Here is a 17,710-nt window from a genome sequence, read left to right on the forward strand (position 1 = left end):
CGCCTAACGGCCTTCCACAGCTGTTTCTGGGAATCAAGGAGCATTTTGAGGGAGACCTCTGCTGTTTCCCTCTCTCCTTCACTACCTCTCTCCTTCCCTTCCTCCCTCCTTTCTCCCTCTTTGACACGCTTGCCAAGCATTTTAGAGCTGGGGGAACTGAGGCTTAGCCAGGCTCATATGCAACTGAATTGGGATTTGTACGCACAGTTATGAGATCAGCACCCACGCTCTTCATCGCTAGGCTGCATGTTTCCTCATTGATACAGAAGCACGAGGGAGGGGTTGCACAGCTCCCCTCCCCGCCTCCCCACCAAACCATGACGTTGGGCTGCCTTGCGCCTGGGTGTAAAGTGTATACAGTGTGTTCCAGACAGGCCATGCTGAACTGCTCCCTCCCTGCAACCTGCCGAGGCCCAGAGAGGGTGAGCAGGCTATGAGGTCACACAGCCTGCAGTGGGAGGGCCAGGTATAGCCTTGCCCTGTTTGAACTCTGCCCAAGCACTGTGCAGAATTTAAGGACATCCTTCCACCCTCCCAAGTGGGTTCTTTGTGAGTCATGTGTGCGCGCGGCTGCTGGTGGCTCCGGGACTGAGGGGGCACAGTCCCACGGCCCTGTGGTCAGTGCTGAAATCCACCCTCTGGCCTCAGAGAGGCCCCTCCCCGTCACTTCCAGTTAAGCAGTGCTCCACGTGCCCTCCACATCAGCCCCTGGGATTTGTCCCCAGAGCTCAGGGCTTCAGGCAGCGCCCTCTTCTTCTGGATGCTTTGGGCTTTCTGGTTGGGTGTAGAGGAAGGCACCGTGTCTGGCTGAATGTGCAGACCTCTGTTCCTAACACCTGCTGAAGTCCCTTATGGCAAAGAGGACCCATGCCACAGCAGCCTGGGGGCGCAGAAGGGGGCCTGGGCCGGGTAGGGGGATGTTGTGGGCCATTGATTCTGTCAGCCAGGTCAGGAGTCTGAAGTGGTCCATCCGGGATGACTCAGGGGCAGGGGTTTGGCCCTGAACATCTCCCTAGGCACAAAAAGGGCCTCCTGGTTTCTCCCCAGCCTTCCTTTCTTTGTCTCCCTCTTCACCCTGCCTCCCCCTTACCCCGCCTCCCTCTCCGGGGCCCCCTCCGCCTGTCCCCCTCACCCCATGACCACAGGCGTCTCCTCCCCTGCAGCCTGCTGCCACACAGCCTGGCTTTCCAGGCTTCCGCAGGGTGTGGCCCTACTGTACCCCCAGAGACTCCAAAACCTGAGAGTGGCTTGGAGGACCAGAGACCCCAGCATGGTGAACCATCCCATTAGGCCCAGGGCGAGACTGGGGTCAAGGCCCAGCTTGTGGATTTGGGCACCCCTGTGACCTTGGGCAGTGAATTCAGGCTTCTAAGCCTCAGTTTCCCCATCTGTAAAGTACGGGAATAACAGTTCTTATCCAGGAGGTCCTGTGAGGAGTGAACGAGTGATTACCTGTGAGGACCTTAGTGCCTGCCAGAGGGGCAATGCTCTGGGAAGGCGACCTGCCCTAGTTACTTTTACTGCTGTGGTTATTATTATTTTATCTTGACGCCATCTACCGCCTTCTCAGGGCTGCCTGAGACCCCCTCCTTTTTTTTTTTTTTTTTGAGTTGGAAGGTTTTATTAGACTAGGAGATTTGTGGGAGGTATGGGCACTGGGCCAAGGTGGCATGGGCCATGCTCAAGGCACCCTGTCGTGTGTAGTAACCACCAATGAAGCTGCTGGCATGGACAAACATGCAGCCAGCGATCCCACTGACGAGGGCCCTTCTTGAATGGTGTGTGCAGGCACAGCCACAGTGTGCTATGGGTTGGGAGCAGGGACTGGGCCCAGGAGACCTGAGTTTGAATGTAGGCTCTGCCACCTACTAGCTGTGTGGCCTTGGCGAAGTGACCAATGCTCTCTGTGCCTCAGTTTCCCCACCTGTGAAATGGGGACAATAATGAAACCCACCTCAAAGGGCTGTTGTGGCAATGCACTGGGTGGCTGCCTACAGAGCGCTTGGAACGCGGCCTAGTGTGCCCCAGGCACTCTGCTAGTGAGAGCTGTGATAGTGCTGATGGTGACGCTCTCATGATTGATTGATTGATTGATTCATCCATTCATTCAAAGAGGCACTCCAGAAGGATGGTGCAAAGCAGGGCTTTGGAGCTGGTGGCTTCGCACCCCAGCTCTGCTGCTTAGTGACTGGGTCCAAGGATACTGGGCTTCACTTCACCTCTCTGTGCCTCAGTTTCCACCTCTGTAAAATGGGGCTAAGAAAGGGACCCAGTCATAGGGCTATTGAAGAACAAGTGTGTTTCTTTTTGTAAAGGGTGGTGCCTGTTCCTTAGTCAGCCCTCAATAAGCATCCAGTATTATTCTCACTGTCCATTCAGCAACCCCTTATTGAGCGCCTGCTGCATCCCAGGGAAGCGATGGCAGGTGCCCTGAGGGCAGAGGAATGGATGGGGTTTTCCTGCTGGGCTGAGGAGCTGACACTTCGTTAGTGGACCGTGGAGGGAGTGGAGGCTACATGAAAGGATTCTGAGCTGAGGCACAGCCCCCATTCAGGGCTGGACTCAAGGTGGGTCGTCCTAGTGTCGAGAGTGATTCTGATCCGAATGACACAGCTGATAAAGAAGGTGGCCCTTCTGTCCCCTGATGCTGAAGACTCTAGAGATGTGGGCAGGAGGGGACCCTGAGAACCAGCTTGGGACCTGGATGAGAATGAGTGATTCGGGAGTGTGCGGTTGGTTCTCGCTCCTGGCCCACCTTGAAGGAGCACCCTCATATCGACGGCTGCAGAGAAAGCAGAGCAGGTGCAGGGACCCATCATAGGAAGTGGGGCTCAGGCCAGGCCAGCCGTCTTGACAGTGGCCGCTCTTGCTGCAGTGGTGAGCTTCCCGTCGCTGCAGTATGCAAGCAGGTCTCACCAGGAGAGGTGCCGCTGAACCTGGTGACCTCCGCCTCCTGCCCCTCCCCTGTGCCTTTCAGTCCCAGGGAGGAGGGCACATCCCAGTGAATCCTAACGCAGTAACAGCCACCTCTGGCTGCTGGCCCAACCCTGTCTGGAGTACAGGAAGACATGTCACCCTTGGCCAGAGAAGGAAGGAGCGGGGAAGCAGAGGGTCAGTGGGGGTCCCCTCCTGCCTTGCACCAGGCCTGGCCCGAGTGTGGCCACAGGCGACGTCAGCAGGAAGCAGGATCTGGCGGACGGGCAGGCGGGGCATGTCCCGGAGTTATGTAACACTTGGCCTCAGTGTCTTCTGCGAGGTTTCCCTCCGCCTTCTTATGGCCGAAGGTTACCCTTTTCTCCCATCTGTGAATGCAGGCCCCTCGGGCTCGGCTTCCATGTTCCTCAGTCTCTGTCCTCCTCAGCCTTGGCCCGGCCCCGCCTTGTTTTCTGCTGTTAATCTCTTCTACCTGAGGCTGCACAGGCCTGCAGAGAGATGGTCCGGCCAGGAAATGTTTGAACCTGGCCTGCGTTCAAATCTGGGCTCCTCGACTCATGAGCTGTGTGGTCTTGTGCATGTGTCTGCCTCTCTGAGCCGCTGTCCCTGTCTATCAGGTTCATTCATCTAAAGACGTAGTTACAGAGCATCTGTTCTGTGCCAGACACTGTTCCCGGTATGGTGGGAATATAGCAGAGAACAAAGATCCAAGCCCTTGAGGAACTGGTGCGAGAGACAGGTTCACACACTCAGTTTCAGAATGGAGTCTGAAGATGCTATGAGAGGAATGTAGTAGAAAATGATGGATGGTGGAGGTGGGAGGGATGAGCTAATGATGGAGTGATCAGGGAAGACCTCTCTGATGTCTGAGCTAAGGCCCGAAGGAGGTGAGGAAGTGAGTTATGCAGATATCTGGGGCAAGGGTGTCCAGGCAGAGGAACAGCTGGTGCAGAGGCCCTCTGGCTAGGAGGGCAATGTGTTTGTAGCACAGTCCCTGAGGAGAGAAGAGGGGAGAGCAGCTTGGAGAGGCAGGCGGGGTCCAGGACTGGATCACACAGGGCCATGTGGATGGAGGGAGGACTTGGGAATTTTATCCAGGTGTTGGAGAGTTTGAAGCAGGGGGTGGCATGCCCTGATATGCAGAGCAGCTATGCAGATCCAATAAATTAATACCAGAAACCGCTTGGCACATAGTAGGTGCTTAGTAAACATCAGCCGTAATGACCGATGCCATCACCAGCATCTCCTATTCCACACACACCAGATCCCACAGTGCTGGACCATGTGTGTAAGGATTAACTGTAACTCCTGGGACTCTCCCTGAGACCCAGCCTTGTGGGGATTCAGGGTGTTGGCACCATCCTCGTCCGCTGCCTCAGAGACCCCACCCTGCCCCCCACAGAGAGACCTTGCTCTCCAGGATGGTGGGTGCCACGAGCAGGCTGACAGGAGACCCCTGTTCCCTGTGAGACTCTGAGTATCTCCCATGTCCCAGCCACTGCCCGGGCAGCTCAAGGCACCCAGCCCTGAGTCTTGCCTGAGCCTCTGTCTGCCAAAAATAGATTCGGGAAGCAGGGGCAGCCCTCGGCCGCAGCCGCAGAACCCACATGCCACCACTTTCTCAGGCCGCCACAGGCTCGAACTCTCCTGGGAGAGGCTCAGGGTTCGGGGCAGGGCTGGGCCTGGGCCCAGGACATGTGCGGGGTTGCAGAGCTGGGCATCCCCGTGGGCCCTGTGGGCACTGGCAGGGGCAGGGCTGTGGCCCTCCGGCCGACTGTTGGTGACGGAAACTGTGACTAACGGACGAGCAGACGTTTCCCTTTTCCTCCCTGCGTTCCAAGCGGCTGTGCTCAGAGGAACCCTGTTTGCTCAGGAAGAAGGCAGGACAGGAAGTGATCCCATTCCCTGCCTGTGGCTGGGGCTTGGAGCCTGAGAACCCCTCTCCTCCCCTTCATGAGGCCCAGCTCCAGCCTGGCCATGGTGAAGGGTGGGGGTGGGCAGGGCCCACCTGGCATTTGCCCGAGAGCGGGCTGTGGGGTCTGGATGTCAGGCAGCTTTTTCTTGGAATCTGGGCGCACCAGTGCAGAGGGATGTGTGATTCCCTGTGGCTGCCGCAAGGAAGTACCACAGACCGGTACAAACAGCAGAGATGTATTCTCTTCCAATTCTGGAGGCCAGACGTCTGGAATCAGTGGCCGCAGGGTTGTGCTTACATTCAAGGCTGCAGGGGAGCCTCTTGCATCTTCCAGTGACTGCTGGCAGTTCATGACATTCCTTGGCTTGTGGCTGCATCCCTCCACATGTGTCTCGGCTGCCACAGGGTCTTCATGTCCCTGAATCCGTATTTCCCTCTTCTTCCACGACTGTCAGTCCTGTTGGATTTAGGGCCCACCCCACTCCAGTGTGGCATCATCTTAACTAATGACATCTGCAGGATCCCGTTTGTAAGTAAGGTCACAGTCTGAGGTTCTGGGTTGATGTGAACTTTGGGGACACCATTCAACACAATAGAGGGTTCTTGGCTGAGAGCTGTAGGTACCTCCGGGTGTGGCAGAGGGCCCGCCTCTTTCTCAGCAACCCCAGAGGGATCAGGCTGCTGACGCTCCTGTCACACCAGGCTGTGGTAGGCACCCCCCAGTGTCTTTCCAGTCCCCCTGGGAGTCCTCAGTCACTTCAAGATGCTGCCTCCACGATGCCCCTGCTCTCAGCTGTCTGTGCGTTCAAGCCCACGAAGGCTGGCCTTTCACAGTTGCTCAGCAAGTCAGTCAACAAACGCTTTCAGAGCCTCTGCCTGGCTCAGCATGGGGACAAAGAGACACCCATCCCTGTGAGCCACAAAGATGAGCAGTTTGATGACGGTGCCTAAGTTGGGGAAGAAGGGTGGGCTCTGTGAGTGAGGAGCTGGGGTTCCCGGGAGCAGGGAAAGTGGAGGCCCCACGACGTGGGCTTCTTTCCATTCCTGGACACACCCGGAATGTTCCCCCGACGGAGGCCTTTGCACCTGTGACTCCCTGCACCTGCCACTCTCATCCAGAGCCTGGCTGGCCCCTTCCCTCCGCCGTCAAATCTTGGCTCAAATGTCACTTCCTTGCAGAAGCCCTTCCGGACTGTTCTGTCCAGAGGAGCACCTGCCCTTGTGCTCTTTGTCCCACCTCATTTCACCTGTGCAACCCTCTGAGTGGTGCTTCTGTGTGAAGAGCACATTGCTGGTCTCCCCAAAGGCAGGGCAGCCTCCGAGGGTCTACCCCTTGTCTACCCCGTGCCTTGTGTCCCCATAGCCCTGGTATGCAGAGCCGGGCACACAGTAGGTGTTCTGTAAAAATTCAGGAAATGAAACGCGAGCTTCCCAGGCTGGCCTGTCCCCTGGGGACAGGTGAGACTTGCACAGCAAGGAGAAACTTCTGTATTCGTTCACTCCACATGTGTCGATGAAGCTGACAGGGTGTCCCCAGGAGGCGTGGGTCACTCGCTCTGGCTAGGAGAGTCCTGGGCAGTGTCAGGCAGGTTATCTCACGCTCAGGAAGGATGTCAAGGTGGCTGGGGGGCCCGCCTGTACCCAGAGTGTATCTGGGGCTCAATAGAAGAATAAAGGCCCTGGTAAAAATAACCCCTGGCATGCTTGATTGCCGAGGTGGGGTGTGAGGGGGACGGTCACCCTCATTGCCACATGGCTGGGATCACTGCCCTTTGCACCTGTGGCAAGGCCCCAGGCATGAGGAGTCCCTAAGCTGACAGTCCAGGCCCCAGCCCTGATCTGCTGCTTCCCTGTGCCCAGGAGAAGGAGAGGAACGCGCGGAGGAAGAAGAAGAAAGCCCCGGCGGCGGCCAGCGAGGAGACTGCGTTTCCGCCCGTGGTGGAGGATGAGGAGATGGAAGCATCGGGCGTGAGCGGAAACGAGGAGGAGATGGTGGAGGAGGCCGAAGGTGAGGGCTAGCGCAGCTTGGCGGTGGCTGGTTGCTGTGGGTCCAGGCTCTGAGGGAGGGCATGGTGGGAAATGACCCCTTCAGCGTCCTCTCCCCTGAGTCATCTGGGTCCTTCTTAGAAGGGACTTCGACTCCCTGGAATGGGAGGGCCTGACTTGCCAGAAACTCACCAGTAATGGGCACAAGATTGATGGCCACAGCAATACTGAGAATAATCAGCTTCTCTGGGAGCCCCAAGCCTCACTCAGCCCTTCTGACGCCCATGAGTTCAGGCTTATGCTTGGGTAACCGGATGTTCAGGCCAGCCCTGTGGGTGCCTCTGTCTTTCACCCCATCCGGTGTCACAGTTTAGAAAAAAATTGACTTTGGAAAATAGTTTTGTTTGTTTTGTTTTTTTTTTCAGACGGAGTCTTGCTCTGTCGCCCAGGGTGGAGTGCAGTGGCGTGATCTCAGCTTACTGTAACTTCTCCTCCCGGGTTCAAGCAATTCTGCCTCAGCCTCCTGAGTAGCTGGGATTACAGGCACCCGCCACCACACCCGGCTAATTTTTGTATTTTTAGTAGAAATGGGGTTTCGCCATGTTGATCAGGCTGGTCAGGCTGGTCTCAAACTCCTGACCTCAGGTGATCTGCCCGCCTTGGCTTCCCAAAGTGCTGGGATTACAGGTGTGACCCACCACGCCAGGCCTGAAAATTGTTTTTTGACCAGAACTCTTTTATAAGGTAACCAGTATAAATAGAACCTGTCAGTCGGGAAGTATTGTAAACATTATGTAGTTATTTTTAGTGCCTCCTTTTACTCCCAAGTGTCCCTATTTGGGTGATAAATAATTCGGTCCCCTTCTTTGGTGTCCCTGTTTTCTGTATGGGGAAACTGAGGCTCGGGCACTTAAAGGTCTGGGCCCAGGTGCCCCAGGTACCACAGAGTGTGTTCTACCAGCTGTAGACTAGACAGATGCCCCACCAGGTGAGTGCTGCTGAAGAGAGGGCGTAATGCCATCGTGTGCGTGGTGCTGGCAGGTCTCCCCGGTCCCCTCAAATGGAGGACTGTGACCACATGAGCTGTGTGTTATCCAGGGCTCCAGATAACACATGGCTCGACTTTGTTACCAGTGTTTATAGACCCGGGAACTGAACACGGGCTGCCCACACCTGGCCCCATAGTCTTGGTCACGAGTTCATCCACCTTCGACCCCTGTGCTTCTTTTTCCCTGTCAAAGAAGAAGTTGGGGGTCTAGACTGTTCCCGCTGTGACATGACCAAAAGCCCCTGGAGGACCCCAGCCCTTCTCAGTTGAGTGTCCCTGACTCTCTGAAGGAGACACGAGCAGCCCAGCAGAGCCCAAGTCCTTGGTGAATTCGACCCTCCTTCCTCCTGCCCGTCAGGAGTCCTTCCTGTTGTTCCTGTCCTCCCTCCCTCTCTGCCTTTGAATGTACAGGCTTCTCCCTGGCAGAAGGTGCAAGTCACCTCCTGGTTCTATAAGCCCGGCCTGCAGATAAATCCAGGCTCCTCCAACCTGCAGTGTTTCACCAGCCAGAATCCCAGCTCCTGGCTGGGAATGGGCAACTGGGCCCTTGGGTGACTGTCATCTCAAGTTGGGGGTGGATCAGAGGCACTGAGTCTGGCCTCCCCACCAGCTTTGGGTCTCTCTGACCCAAGCTGGCCAAAAGCCTGGCCAGTGTCTGACAAAAGGAAGGCCGGGGCCACGAGTCCCTTGGGTCATCCCATTTTGGGTTCTGGGTCTGTAGCCAGGACAAGAGAAGACCCCGGGAGCAGAAACCCAGTCTCCTCTGTAAATATCCCTCCAGCTGTCTGAATGCGCAGGATGCAGGCTTGGTGGGAGCATTGTAAGAAGCCAAGCTTTGGCCACATGTTAAAACCGGAGCAGACACTGCCCAGAACTGTGTGGTAATGACCCCTGCCTCGCTTGTAGGGCTTACGAAGCCCAGTAGGGATGGGGAGAGGCGTGCTCTGCTGGGTGGGGGAGGAGGGAGGGCTGAGCTGGCTGGAGCTGAGGCTTTTGTGACTACGTGATGGTCTTCTGTGGCCACTCTGAGAGATCGGGGACAGAGATCAGAGGCCCTGATTAAGCCTTCTGGTGCCCAGGGTGTTACCCCATCTTAAGGATGAGGAGGCTGAGGCTGGGGGAAAGGAGAACCCCTCCCATGGGGAGTCCTGGCACATAGCTGATAGGCTTGGGGTCTGCCAGCCCAGCCAGCGCACACCACGTGACCTGTCTTTTGTGCTCAGGATGGGGAGGTGAGGCAGGTGCTGGGTTGGAGCCTGAGGTTGCCCTGCCAGAATCTCCCCGGAGACCCAGCCAGCCCCAGCAGCACTGCAGGTCCCTCCCTGGGGGCAATGGAAAGGACCTTGTTGATCTGGGCTGGAAGTATACCAGTGCAGGGCTGGGAGGGATCCCCTGGCCCAGTGGTTTCTCTGGTAATAATAATCCTCATAGTGGATGAAGCAGGTGCTACTGTTCTCCCCATTTTACAGATGGGGAGACTGAGGCATAGTGGGGTTATCCAAGGCCCTGCCTTGGATAGTCAAACCCAGGCAACCTGGTACTGGGCACCTTCAGGCAGAAAGGAAAGGAGGCCATCTGGTGATGTCTTTATTTTTTATTTTTGGTGTTTTTTTTTTTGTCGCTCTTGTTAGGCACCTACTGTGTGTCAGGCGCTGCACAAAGCACTTCACCTGGATTCTAGGGCAGCGGTGGCAGGGTGTTCCCTGGGATTTGTTGGAAGTGCTGATTCTTGGGCCCCAGTCCACACGTACCGAATCAGAAACCTTCAGGGCATGGCGCAGCCACCTGCATTGTCACAAGCCCTTGGGGTGCTTCTCACGCAGGCTCCTGCCCCAGACCCTCTTGATAACCATGAGAGCGAGGCGTTAACTGCCCATTTTGTAGATGAACAAACTGAGAACCAGAGGTTTCATCCCTGGTCCTGGGGCCCTCAAAGTTGGCCTCCCAACGTCCCGTACTCTCACTGTGGAAGGAAGGGAATGACATTGCTCAAGTCACCAGGCAGAGGAAGGCCAGGGGTTAGAGACGCAGGAAGCTGGGCTCAGTGCTCTCCCCTCCACAGCGTGGCCTTGGGCAAGCTGATTAACTTGTCTGCCTCCATTTCCTCATCTGTACATGAGAGATGATGGTCCCGGTGTTAGAAGTCTTACACACAGAGCCTGGCCTGCACGCCACCTGCGTTGCTGTCGTTGCTATTGTTTCTAAAAGAGGTGGCCTCTGCTCTGGGGCCTGAAGGGAGGCAAGAAGCAGGAGAGACTGGGGGATTGGTCGGGGGCAGTGATGGCTGAAGAGGTCTCAGCAGACCCAAAAGCTTCTCCCTGCAACCTTGCCCACCCCTGAGGTCAGCACCTCCCACCCCATTTTCACCCTGACCAACCCCATTATTGGCTGGCCTTGAACAGGCCACTGGACCAGCCTGCGCAGGGCTATTGCAGGTCACCTGCAGCCACTGGCCAGAGCCTGGAGGGAGAGGGCTCATCGGTCCAAGGAGAAGGGCAGTCGGGGCAGGAGAGCGAGCAGCAGCGAGGTCTCACTGCTGTGCACCGGGCTCCAGGCCCCTCTTGGCCACATTGCCTCCTCCCTCGCCTCCCACTACCTGGTGCCGCCTCGCTTCTAACTCTTCTCTGACTTCCTTCCAGCCTTACATGCCTCTGGGAATGAGGTGCCCAGAGGGGAATGCAGTGGCCCAGGTACGAATGTGGCCGGCTGGCCTGGGGGGTAGGGCTGGGCCGGGGCGGGCATCCCGAGGTCCCTGGTCCTCCACAAGGAACCCTGCTCTGGGCGCATGCTCTTGCTGTGAGCACCACCGTCTGTGTTCCATGGCCTCTGGGCTTCCTTTCCAGCAAAGCAGCTGTTCCCCATGCTGGTCCCAGGCTCATTCCAGCAGACCAGTTTCCCGTCTCCACTGCTTTATTGATTTTCACTGGCACACTTGGGTCTCCCACCGGGTTTGATTTCCCTGATAGCAAATGCAAGGGTTTTCAAGTATCCCCATTTTACAGGAAATGGGAACATTGAGACCCAAAGAAGAACCTGGTGTGGGTTTGGGGGCCAGAGAGCCAGGACTGCGGCTGGGGTCTCCTTGCCATCCTTGGGTACATGCTTTCATCCTGCCACTCCGTCAACACAGGCCGCGCTCCTGCTGTGTAAAACCCATGCCAAGGCCGTTGGTGTGGGCTGTGCCCCGGGGCCCCTGTGCACGCACTGGCCTCATCGTCCACTGTGCCCGGGGCCCCTGTGCACGCACTGGCCTCATCGTCTACTGTGCCCGGGGCCCCTGCGCACCCACTTGCCCGTTCTGCACTGTCACATGATAATGATGGTGGCGATGATGGTGCAGCAGCAGGCAGTCACCAGGCAGCTGCCCTTGCCATCACAATCGCCGGCTTCTCTGCCCTGTGAGATGGGAACTATTGTTCTCCCATTCTACGGATGGGAAAACTGAGGCCCAAGAGGTAGAGTTTCCCATGGTGCACAGCCAGTGCGGGGCAGAACTGGGGTTAGAGCTCAGATGAGAACATGGAGACCCCCAGGACGAAGGCCTTTGCCCATGCCCGCCCTCAGGCTGGCTCCATCTGTCGGGGGTGCTGACCACCAGGAGGTCCTGGGGTTGGAAATTAACCAGGTTATGCCAGCAGGGTCAGTTCGGGAGAAAGGCGGCTAGGGGAGGGCAGCAGCTGTGGGTAGAGGCCTGGCCAGGGGCTTTGTCTCAGGGGTGGGGCTCCAGGCAGGGGCCCAGGTATATAGGAGCCTCGGGGCTGTTTTGGTGTCAGGCAACAGAGCGCCCTCATCCCGAGGGTCAGGGCCATGCATCTCTCCTGGAGTCCTCCCAGACCCGCCTCATCCCCTCTTCCTTCTTGCCCCGCACAGCCACTGTCAACAACAGCTCAGACACCGAGAGCATCCCCTCCCCTCGCACTGAGGCCGCCAAGGACACAGGGCAGAATGGGCCCCAGCCCCCAGCCACCCTGAGCACCGATGGGCCACCCCCGGAGCCACCCACCCCGCCGCCTGAGGACATCCCGGCCCCACTGAGCCCACCCCAGCCTCTGAAGCCACCGGACCCCTACGCCCCACCAGCACCCCATCGCCTTCTGTACCCCTCCTGTGGTCCCCAAGGAGGAGAAGGAGGAGGAGGCCGCAGCGGTGCCCCCAGTGGAGGAGGGGGAGGAGCAGAAGCCCCCCGTGGCTGAGGAGCTGGCAGTGGATACAGGGAAGGCCGAGGAGCCCATCAAGAGCGAGTGCACGGAGCAAGCCGAGGAGGGTCCGGCCAAGGGCAAGGATGCGGAGGCCTCTGAGGCCACGGCCGAGGGAGCGCTCAAGGCAGAGAAGAAGGAGGGCGGGAGCGGCAGGGCCACCACAGCCAAGGGCTCGGGCGCCCCCCAGGACAGCGACTCCAGTGCCACCTGCAGTGCAGATGAGGTGGATGAGCCTGAGGGCGGCGACAAGAACCGGTGAGTGGGCGCCAGGCAGCCCTAACCTTGGCTTTTGTCTGCAGACACTGAGCGGCGACTACCTACTTAGACAGCCGCACCCAGTGTGGCTCTGCCTGCTCTGGAGGAGCCTGAGGTGTGGTTAGGGAGGCAGACTCCGAGTAGAGTCCAAGAATGGGAGATGCAGGCTGGGAGGGGTCGGAGGTGTGGCCGGGAGGATCTCCCCAGGAGGTGACATCCAAGCTGAGACCCAGACAGAGGAGGCAGCCCTGGGCAGCACTAGGGAGAGAGTGTACCAGGCAGCCTGCTCGGTTCCTAGGGCCGCCCTTACAAGGTAGCTCAAGCCAGGTGGCTTGAAACAAATACAGTCCTGGAGACCAGGAGCTCAGGGACACCGTGCAGGCTGGGCCACACCCTCTGAGCCTCTTGGCAGATCAGTCCCGCCTCTTCCAGCTCCTGGCTGCTGCTGGCAGTCGTGGTTGCCAGCACACCACTCCGTCTTTGCCTCTGCCGTCGCATGACCTTTGCCCTGTGCATCTCTGTGTCCACATTTTCTTCTTCTGAGGACACCAAGCATTGGATGAGCAGCTGCCCTAATCTAGTCCAGCTTCATCTTAACTTGATTATATCAGCAAACAGCCTGTTTCCAAATAAGGTTACATTCACAGAGACCCTGGGTTGGGACTTGAACATACCTTCTTTGAGGGGGACACAGTTCTACCCTCAACGTGGTGGGAACAGCAAGTGTGAAGGCCCGAGGTGGGAATGAGCTTGGTGGATTCAGGTGTCGAAGGGTGGAGCGAGTGGCTCAGGGAGGGGGGCAGCCTGGCAGAATGGGGAGCAGCTCTCACAGGGTTGGGGGCACTGAGTCGCACCCTGGCAGGTGGGGGCTGCATTTTGTTTTCAGGGCAGTGAGAAGGCCTTTGCGAGCCTCTCTCAAGAGAGCCAGATGTGATTTACCCATGAAACCATGTGGGGGATTTGCTGGTAGTGAGAAGCACAGTCAGGAGGCAGCTGCAGGTGCCCTGGGGCCGGGGATGGAGAGGCGAGCATGGTGGCCATGGTGATGGGGAAAAACCACAGATTCAACATGTTTTTGGTGGTTCATCTCCTGTCAGCCAAAGGTCCAGGGCTCAGGATCACAGGTGATCACCTTGGATCACCTTGGATCACAGGTGCAGCGGTTCCCCTTGCAAAAACCTCTCCAGCTGGGGTGGCCTGGAGGACCCCAGTGCCATCCTGTTTGGTTGCCGATGTCTCTGATGTGTGTTCTTTCCTTTCTGGTCTCTGTCTTTGCTCCTGGCCTGGGTGACCCCACATGCCTGAGAATGCCGCTGTTCACCCATTTTTAGCACAGATGCTTTGGGCCTCAAGGCCTCCAGCCCAGAACCAAAAATGGCTACCCGAGTTAGGACCGATCTTGGGTGGCAGAGGGCAGACCCTCAGAGACTGTGTCGCGCTCACATCTGGACGGCTGGAGGAATTGTTTTCTGGTGGGGCAGGCGGGCCCTTTTATTTTGACTGCAGTGTGGTGTGTTTCCTCCCCTCCCAAGTCTCTTGGAATGGTCCTGGGCAGAGCGAGCGAGGGAGGAAAATCGGACCCGCAGGGTCATGTGGGGCCCTTGTCTCTGCTCTGGGGTTCACCCTGGGCCATGTTAAAGGGTGAAGTCCTAGGACATTCCCTAGGAACTGAGGTTCACCCAGATCTCTACAGGTTCCACAAAACAAAATCTCAGGGTCCCCAGGAACCACTGCTGACAGGAACCGCGCCCATGTGTGTAAGAAGTGGATGGCCTGACCCTGAGCCTGTGCTGAGCAAAGGCCTGGCCAGCGGGATTCTGAGGGCACCGAACTCCCCAGCTTCTTGCCCGACAGTCCCAGCTTGGAAAACAGTGCTCACAGTGCGGCTGGGTCTGCCCTAGAGGCAGGCAGCCAGGACCTTTGTGCCTGGGGAGCGGGGTCAGGGCGGACGACTCCCTGCTCCGCTCCCACTGGCTGTGGGGACAGTCATGGAAACACGTGTTTCTGCCTTCGCGGGGGAAGCGCTGAGGTCATGGAGCAGCCCCACTGATAAGCTGCCTCCCAGAGTCTGTGTTTTGGGTACACGTGGCTGGCCCCGGGCTGGGGAGCCGGGGGATCAGCTTGCATCCTGTCCGTCCCCAGAACACTCAGGCCGGGCCTGAGGCCCTGCAGGGCACTTGCAGCCTCCCATCCTCTCCCCTGCAACCCCACCCAGGGCGGTGTCCTCCCTCCCGCAGCTGGGCCTGGCGTGCGTCCACCCCTTGCCCAATGTCCAGCACACAGCCCCCGGGGTGCAGGAGTCCTCGGCTGGGAGTCAGGACACCTGGTTTGTCCCGCCCTGTGCGACTGGGCCCAGGCCCCCGCCCTTGGGGCCTGCCTTGCCCTCTCAGCGAACGAGGCTGGACTCTGGCCAGCCTGCTGACCTCGTCCTGGCCGGCAGCCCGCCACCCCTCCCTGTGCCGGCCACGACTGCGCAGGGCCGGGCGGGCGCTGGAGGACGCCGACGAGATGTGTCAGAGTAGGCCCCGGCAGCCAGGGCCTCCCGGGAAGGGCTGGCGGGACGGGGCAGGCCCCCCAGGCGACCCCTGCTCCTGGCTGCCTGCCCAGTACCGTCCCTCCCGCCTGGCAGCCCCAGTGGGGGAGCTCTGCATTCCTGGATGGATACAAGATGACTCTCGTCTGGCCCTCTCCCGGGTGACTTTGGGAGAAAGAAAATCACATTCTCCTTCGGCTCGCTGGCACTTTTTTCGAGGTGGCTCTGCCTGGGTGTTTTCTTGGCAGATAACCAGAGATGGTGGCTTTGATTGCAAAAGCCCAAGCCTGCCTGCCCTCCCCTCTCTTATTCTTCAGAGAAGGTGTCTGGGTGCTTTTTGGCAGGGCCTGACCTTATGAGTCCCCTCCCCCAGACCTCAGTTTTCTGTCTGTAAGGTGGGTGTGGATGGCTTATCGCAAGAATAACTCAGTTAATGCTGGGCCACAGTGGGTGCTCAGTGAGAGATTAGCTGCCCTCCTTTGGATCTGCTTTGGGACACCCCCCAAGAGGTCACCCCAAGAGGGGGCTGGAGTGCAGCTCCTTCAGCTGTCCCTCTGGCATTTTGGAAGATCATAACAGCAATTGCACCTTTGTTACTTTATTCCGCAAATGACTGATGGCACCAGCGTGCACCAGGCACTGGGGGTGCTGGAAACCGCACAGACGAGGCGCTGGCTTCGGGCACTTAACGTTCTAGTGAGGGCGCGGAGAAGGGAACCATTGTGTGCGGGATAAGTGGGTGATGGGAAGATAGGACATGGGGAGCGGGGGAGAGTGGGCTGGCCAGGCGGGGAGGGCCTCTGGGGAAGTGACATTGGAGGGCAATGAGAACCTTAGTAGGAGGGATAGCCATACCCTGGGAACCACCAGCGCAAAGGCCCTGTGGCCGCATGAGCATATGTCCAGTGGACAGCGGAGAGGCCTGTAGCAGGGAGTAGAGTGGAGTGAGCAGCCCCAGGAAGAGAGGGTGGAGAAGTCAGAGAGGTGGGCAGGCCCCATGGGTGGGAGTGACAGGTCAGGGTTTTATCTTGGGGCCTTGGAGAGGCAAGGGATGCCTGTCCACAAACCAGCCCTCCCTCTCCCTCCCAGCCCTAGGGTGGTGGCAAGGATTGTCCCAGCTTCATGACCATGGGGAAACTGAGGCAAGGGCTGGGTGGAGAGGGGACATACTGTTGCAGGCCCAGCATGTTCCTGATGAATGTCCCCAGGCCCTTGTTCCCCTTCTCGTGCCTACCCCCTTCCCCCACCCTGGCCTTCCTGAGTGGGAAGGAAAATGACAGTGAGGAGACGGTGGCCTGACCCACTCAGCCCCACATGCTAGTCACCAGCATCCCCACGCCCACCCACGGACAGCCCCTGAAGCTCTCGTCTCCACTCTCCAGATTGAGAAACCGAGGCACAGTTGGCTAAGTCTTATGGTCAAAGAGGGGATCCGAGATTTTGCTCGCAACTGCCAGGTTGGGTAGGCAGGGCGGGGCCACTCCCGGACACATGCTCCGTGCCAGGCCCTGAGAGTCCCTGCCCCACCCAGGCCTCCAGAAAGGAAAATGGAAGCGGCTGCCTTCCAAGAAAACAAAGAAGAGAGGCTGGGCACGATGGCTCATGCCTGTAATCCCAGCACTGTGGGAAGCCAGGTGGGTGGATCATTTGAGGTCAAGAGTTCAAGACCAGTCTGACCAACATGGTGAAAGCCCGTCTCCGCTAAAATACAAAAAAATTAGCCAGGTATGGTGTCGTGTGCCTGTAATCCCAGGTACTAGGGAGGCTGAGGCAGGAGGATCACTTGAGCCCAGGAAGCAGAGCTTGCAGTGAGCCAAGATTGTGCCACTACACTCCAGCCTAGGCAACAGAGCAAGACTCCATCTCCAAAAAAATAAATAAATAAATAAAATAAAGGAGAGAGAGTGGAGGGTGGAGAGAGCCAGCCAGGAGGGCTTCTGGAGGCGTGCTTCTCCAGCACGGCCACGGGACAAGGGGTGGTCGGATGGGCCCTGAGCTCTGAGCGTTCTCCACCTTCCTCCTCCACTACTGGCAGCTGCTCTCTCTGGGGGCTTAGGACTCTCGTTCTCCTCGAGGACTTGAACCCAGCCCTTGTGTTGACTGTGGCCTTCTTTACCCATGAGAGAGCTCTGGCTGGGATCAGAAGAATTCTTGTAAACTAGAAAGTGCTACCTCTATGACCACAGTCCCCACTTGCTCTGGGGGCTCCAGAAAGAGGGATCTGGGCCTCTGTGTGTGCCCCCCAGAGGGTGCCTGCTGAGAGCTTCTGGGCAGCAGCCCCTGCCCCTTCTCATCCCTGCCAGTCTGACTGCCCACCCCCTACTAGGTGAGGGGCCACAGGGAAACCAAGGCACGGGGAGCCCTCAGGCCCCACATAGAAAGCCCGAGCTCTCGGGCAGATTGCATGGACAGTGGCGCCTCATGTTTTTGTGTGTGTTATACAGTCATATTTTTTATCTCTATCGAATTATCTTTACACATATACAGAAGTTTGCATTTCAACCTTAAAATTTATATTTTATTGTTTTTCTATTTGTACACACATAAAAATACTATTTTTACTGTTCATAGAGAAAATACAGCTGATACATCAAACCCTTTATTTTATGGCTAGCATGTAGTCTTCATTTCATTTTGTAACAGTGTAATTAAGATATCATTCGTATACCATACATTGCACCATTTAAAGCGTATCGTTGAGGCCAGGCACGGTGGTACACACCTGCAGTCCTAGCCCTTTGAGTGCCTAAGGCAGAAGCATAGCTTGAGCCCAGGAGTTCAAGACCAGCAAGGGCAACAGAGAGAGACCTTGTCTCTACAAAAAAAAAAAAAAAAAAAAA

General features: G+C 57.6%; 1 protein-coding gene across 1 annotated transcript in view; it reads left to right on the forward strand.

Moving 5' to 3' along the window:
* The window catches only part of NCOR2 (nuclear receptor corepressor 2), a 215,857-nt gene that overhangs the window by 155,294 nt on the left and 42,853 nt on the right, over positions 1–17,710 (forward strand). The window contains 5 exon segments of the mRNA XM_017889687.1: positions 6,710–6,857; positions 10,523–10,573; positions 11,754–11,906; positions 11,909–11,980; positions 11,983–12,337. Of these exon segments, the coding sequence (XP_017745176.1) occupies positions 6,710–6,857; positions 10,523–10,573; positions 11,754–11,906; positions 11,909–11,980; positions 11,983–12,337 (779 nt within the window).

This window comes from Rhinopithecus bieti, unplaced genomic scaffold (genome assembly GCF_001698545.2).
Source record: "Rhinopithecus bieti isolate Rb0 unplaced genomic scaffold, ASM169854v2 scaffold_574, whole genome shotgun sequence".
Taxonomy (NCBI): domain Eukaryota; kingdom Metazoa; phylum Chordata; class Mammalia; order Primates; family Cercopithecidae; genus Rhinopithecus; species Rhinopithecus bieti.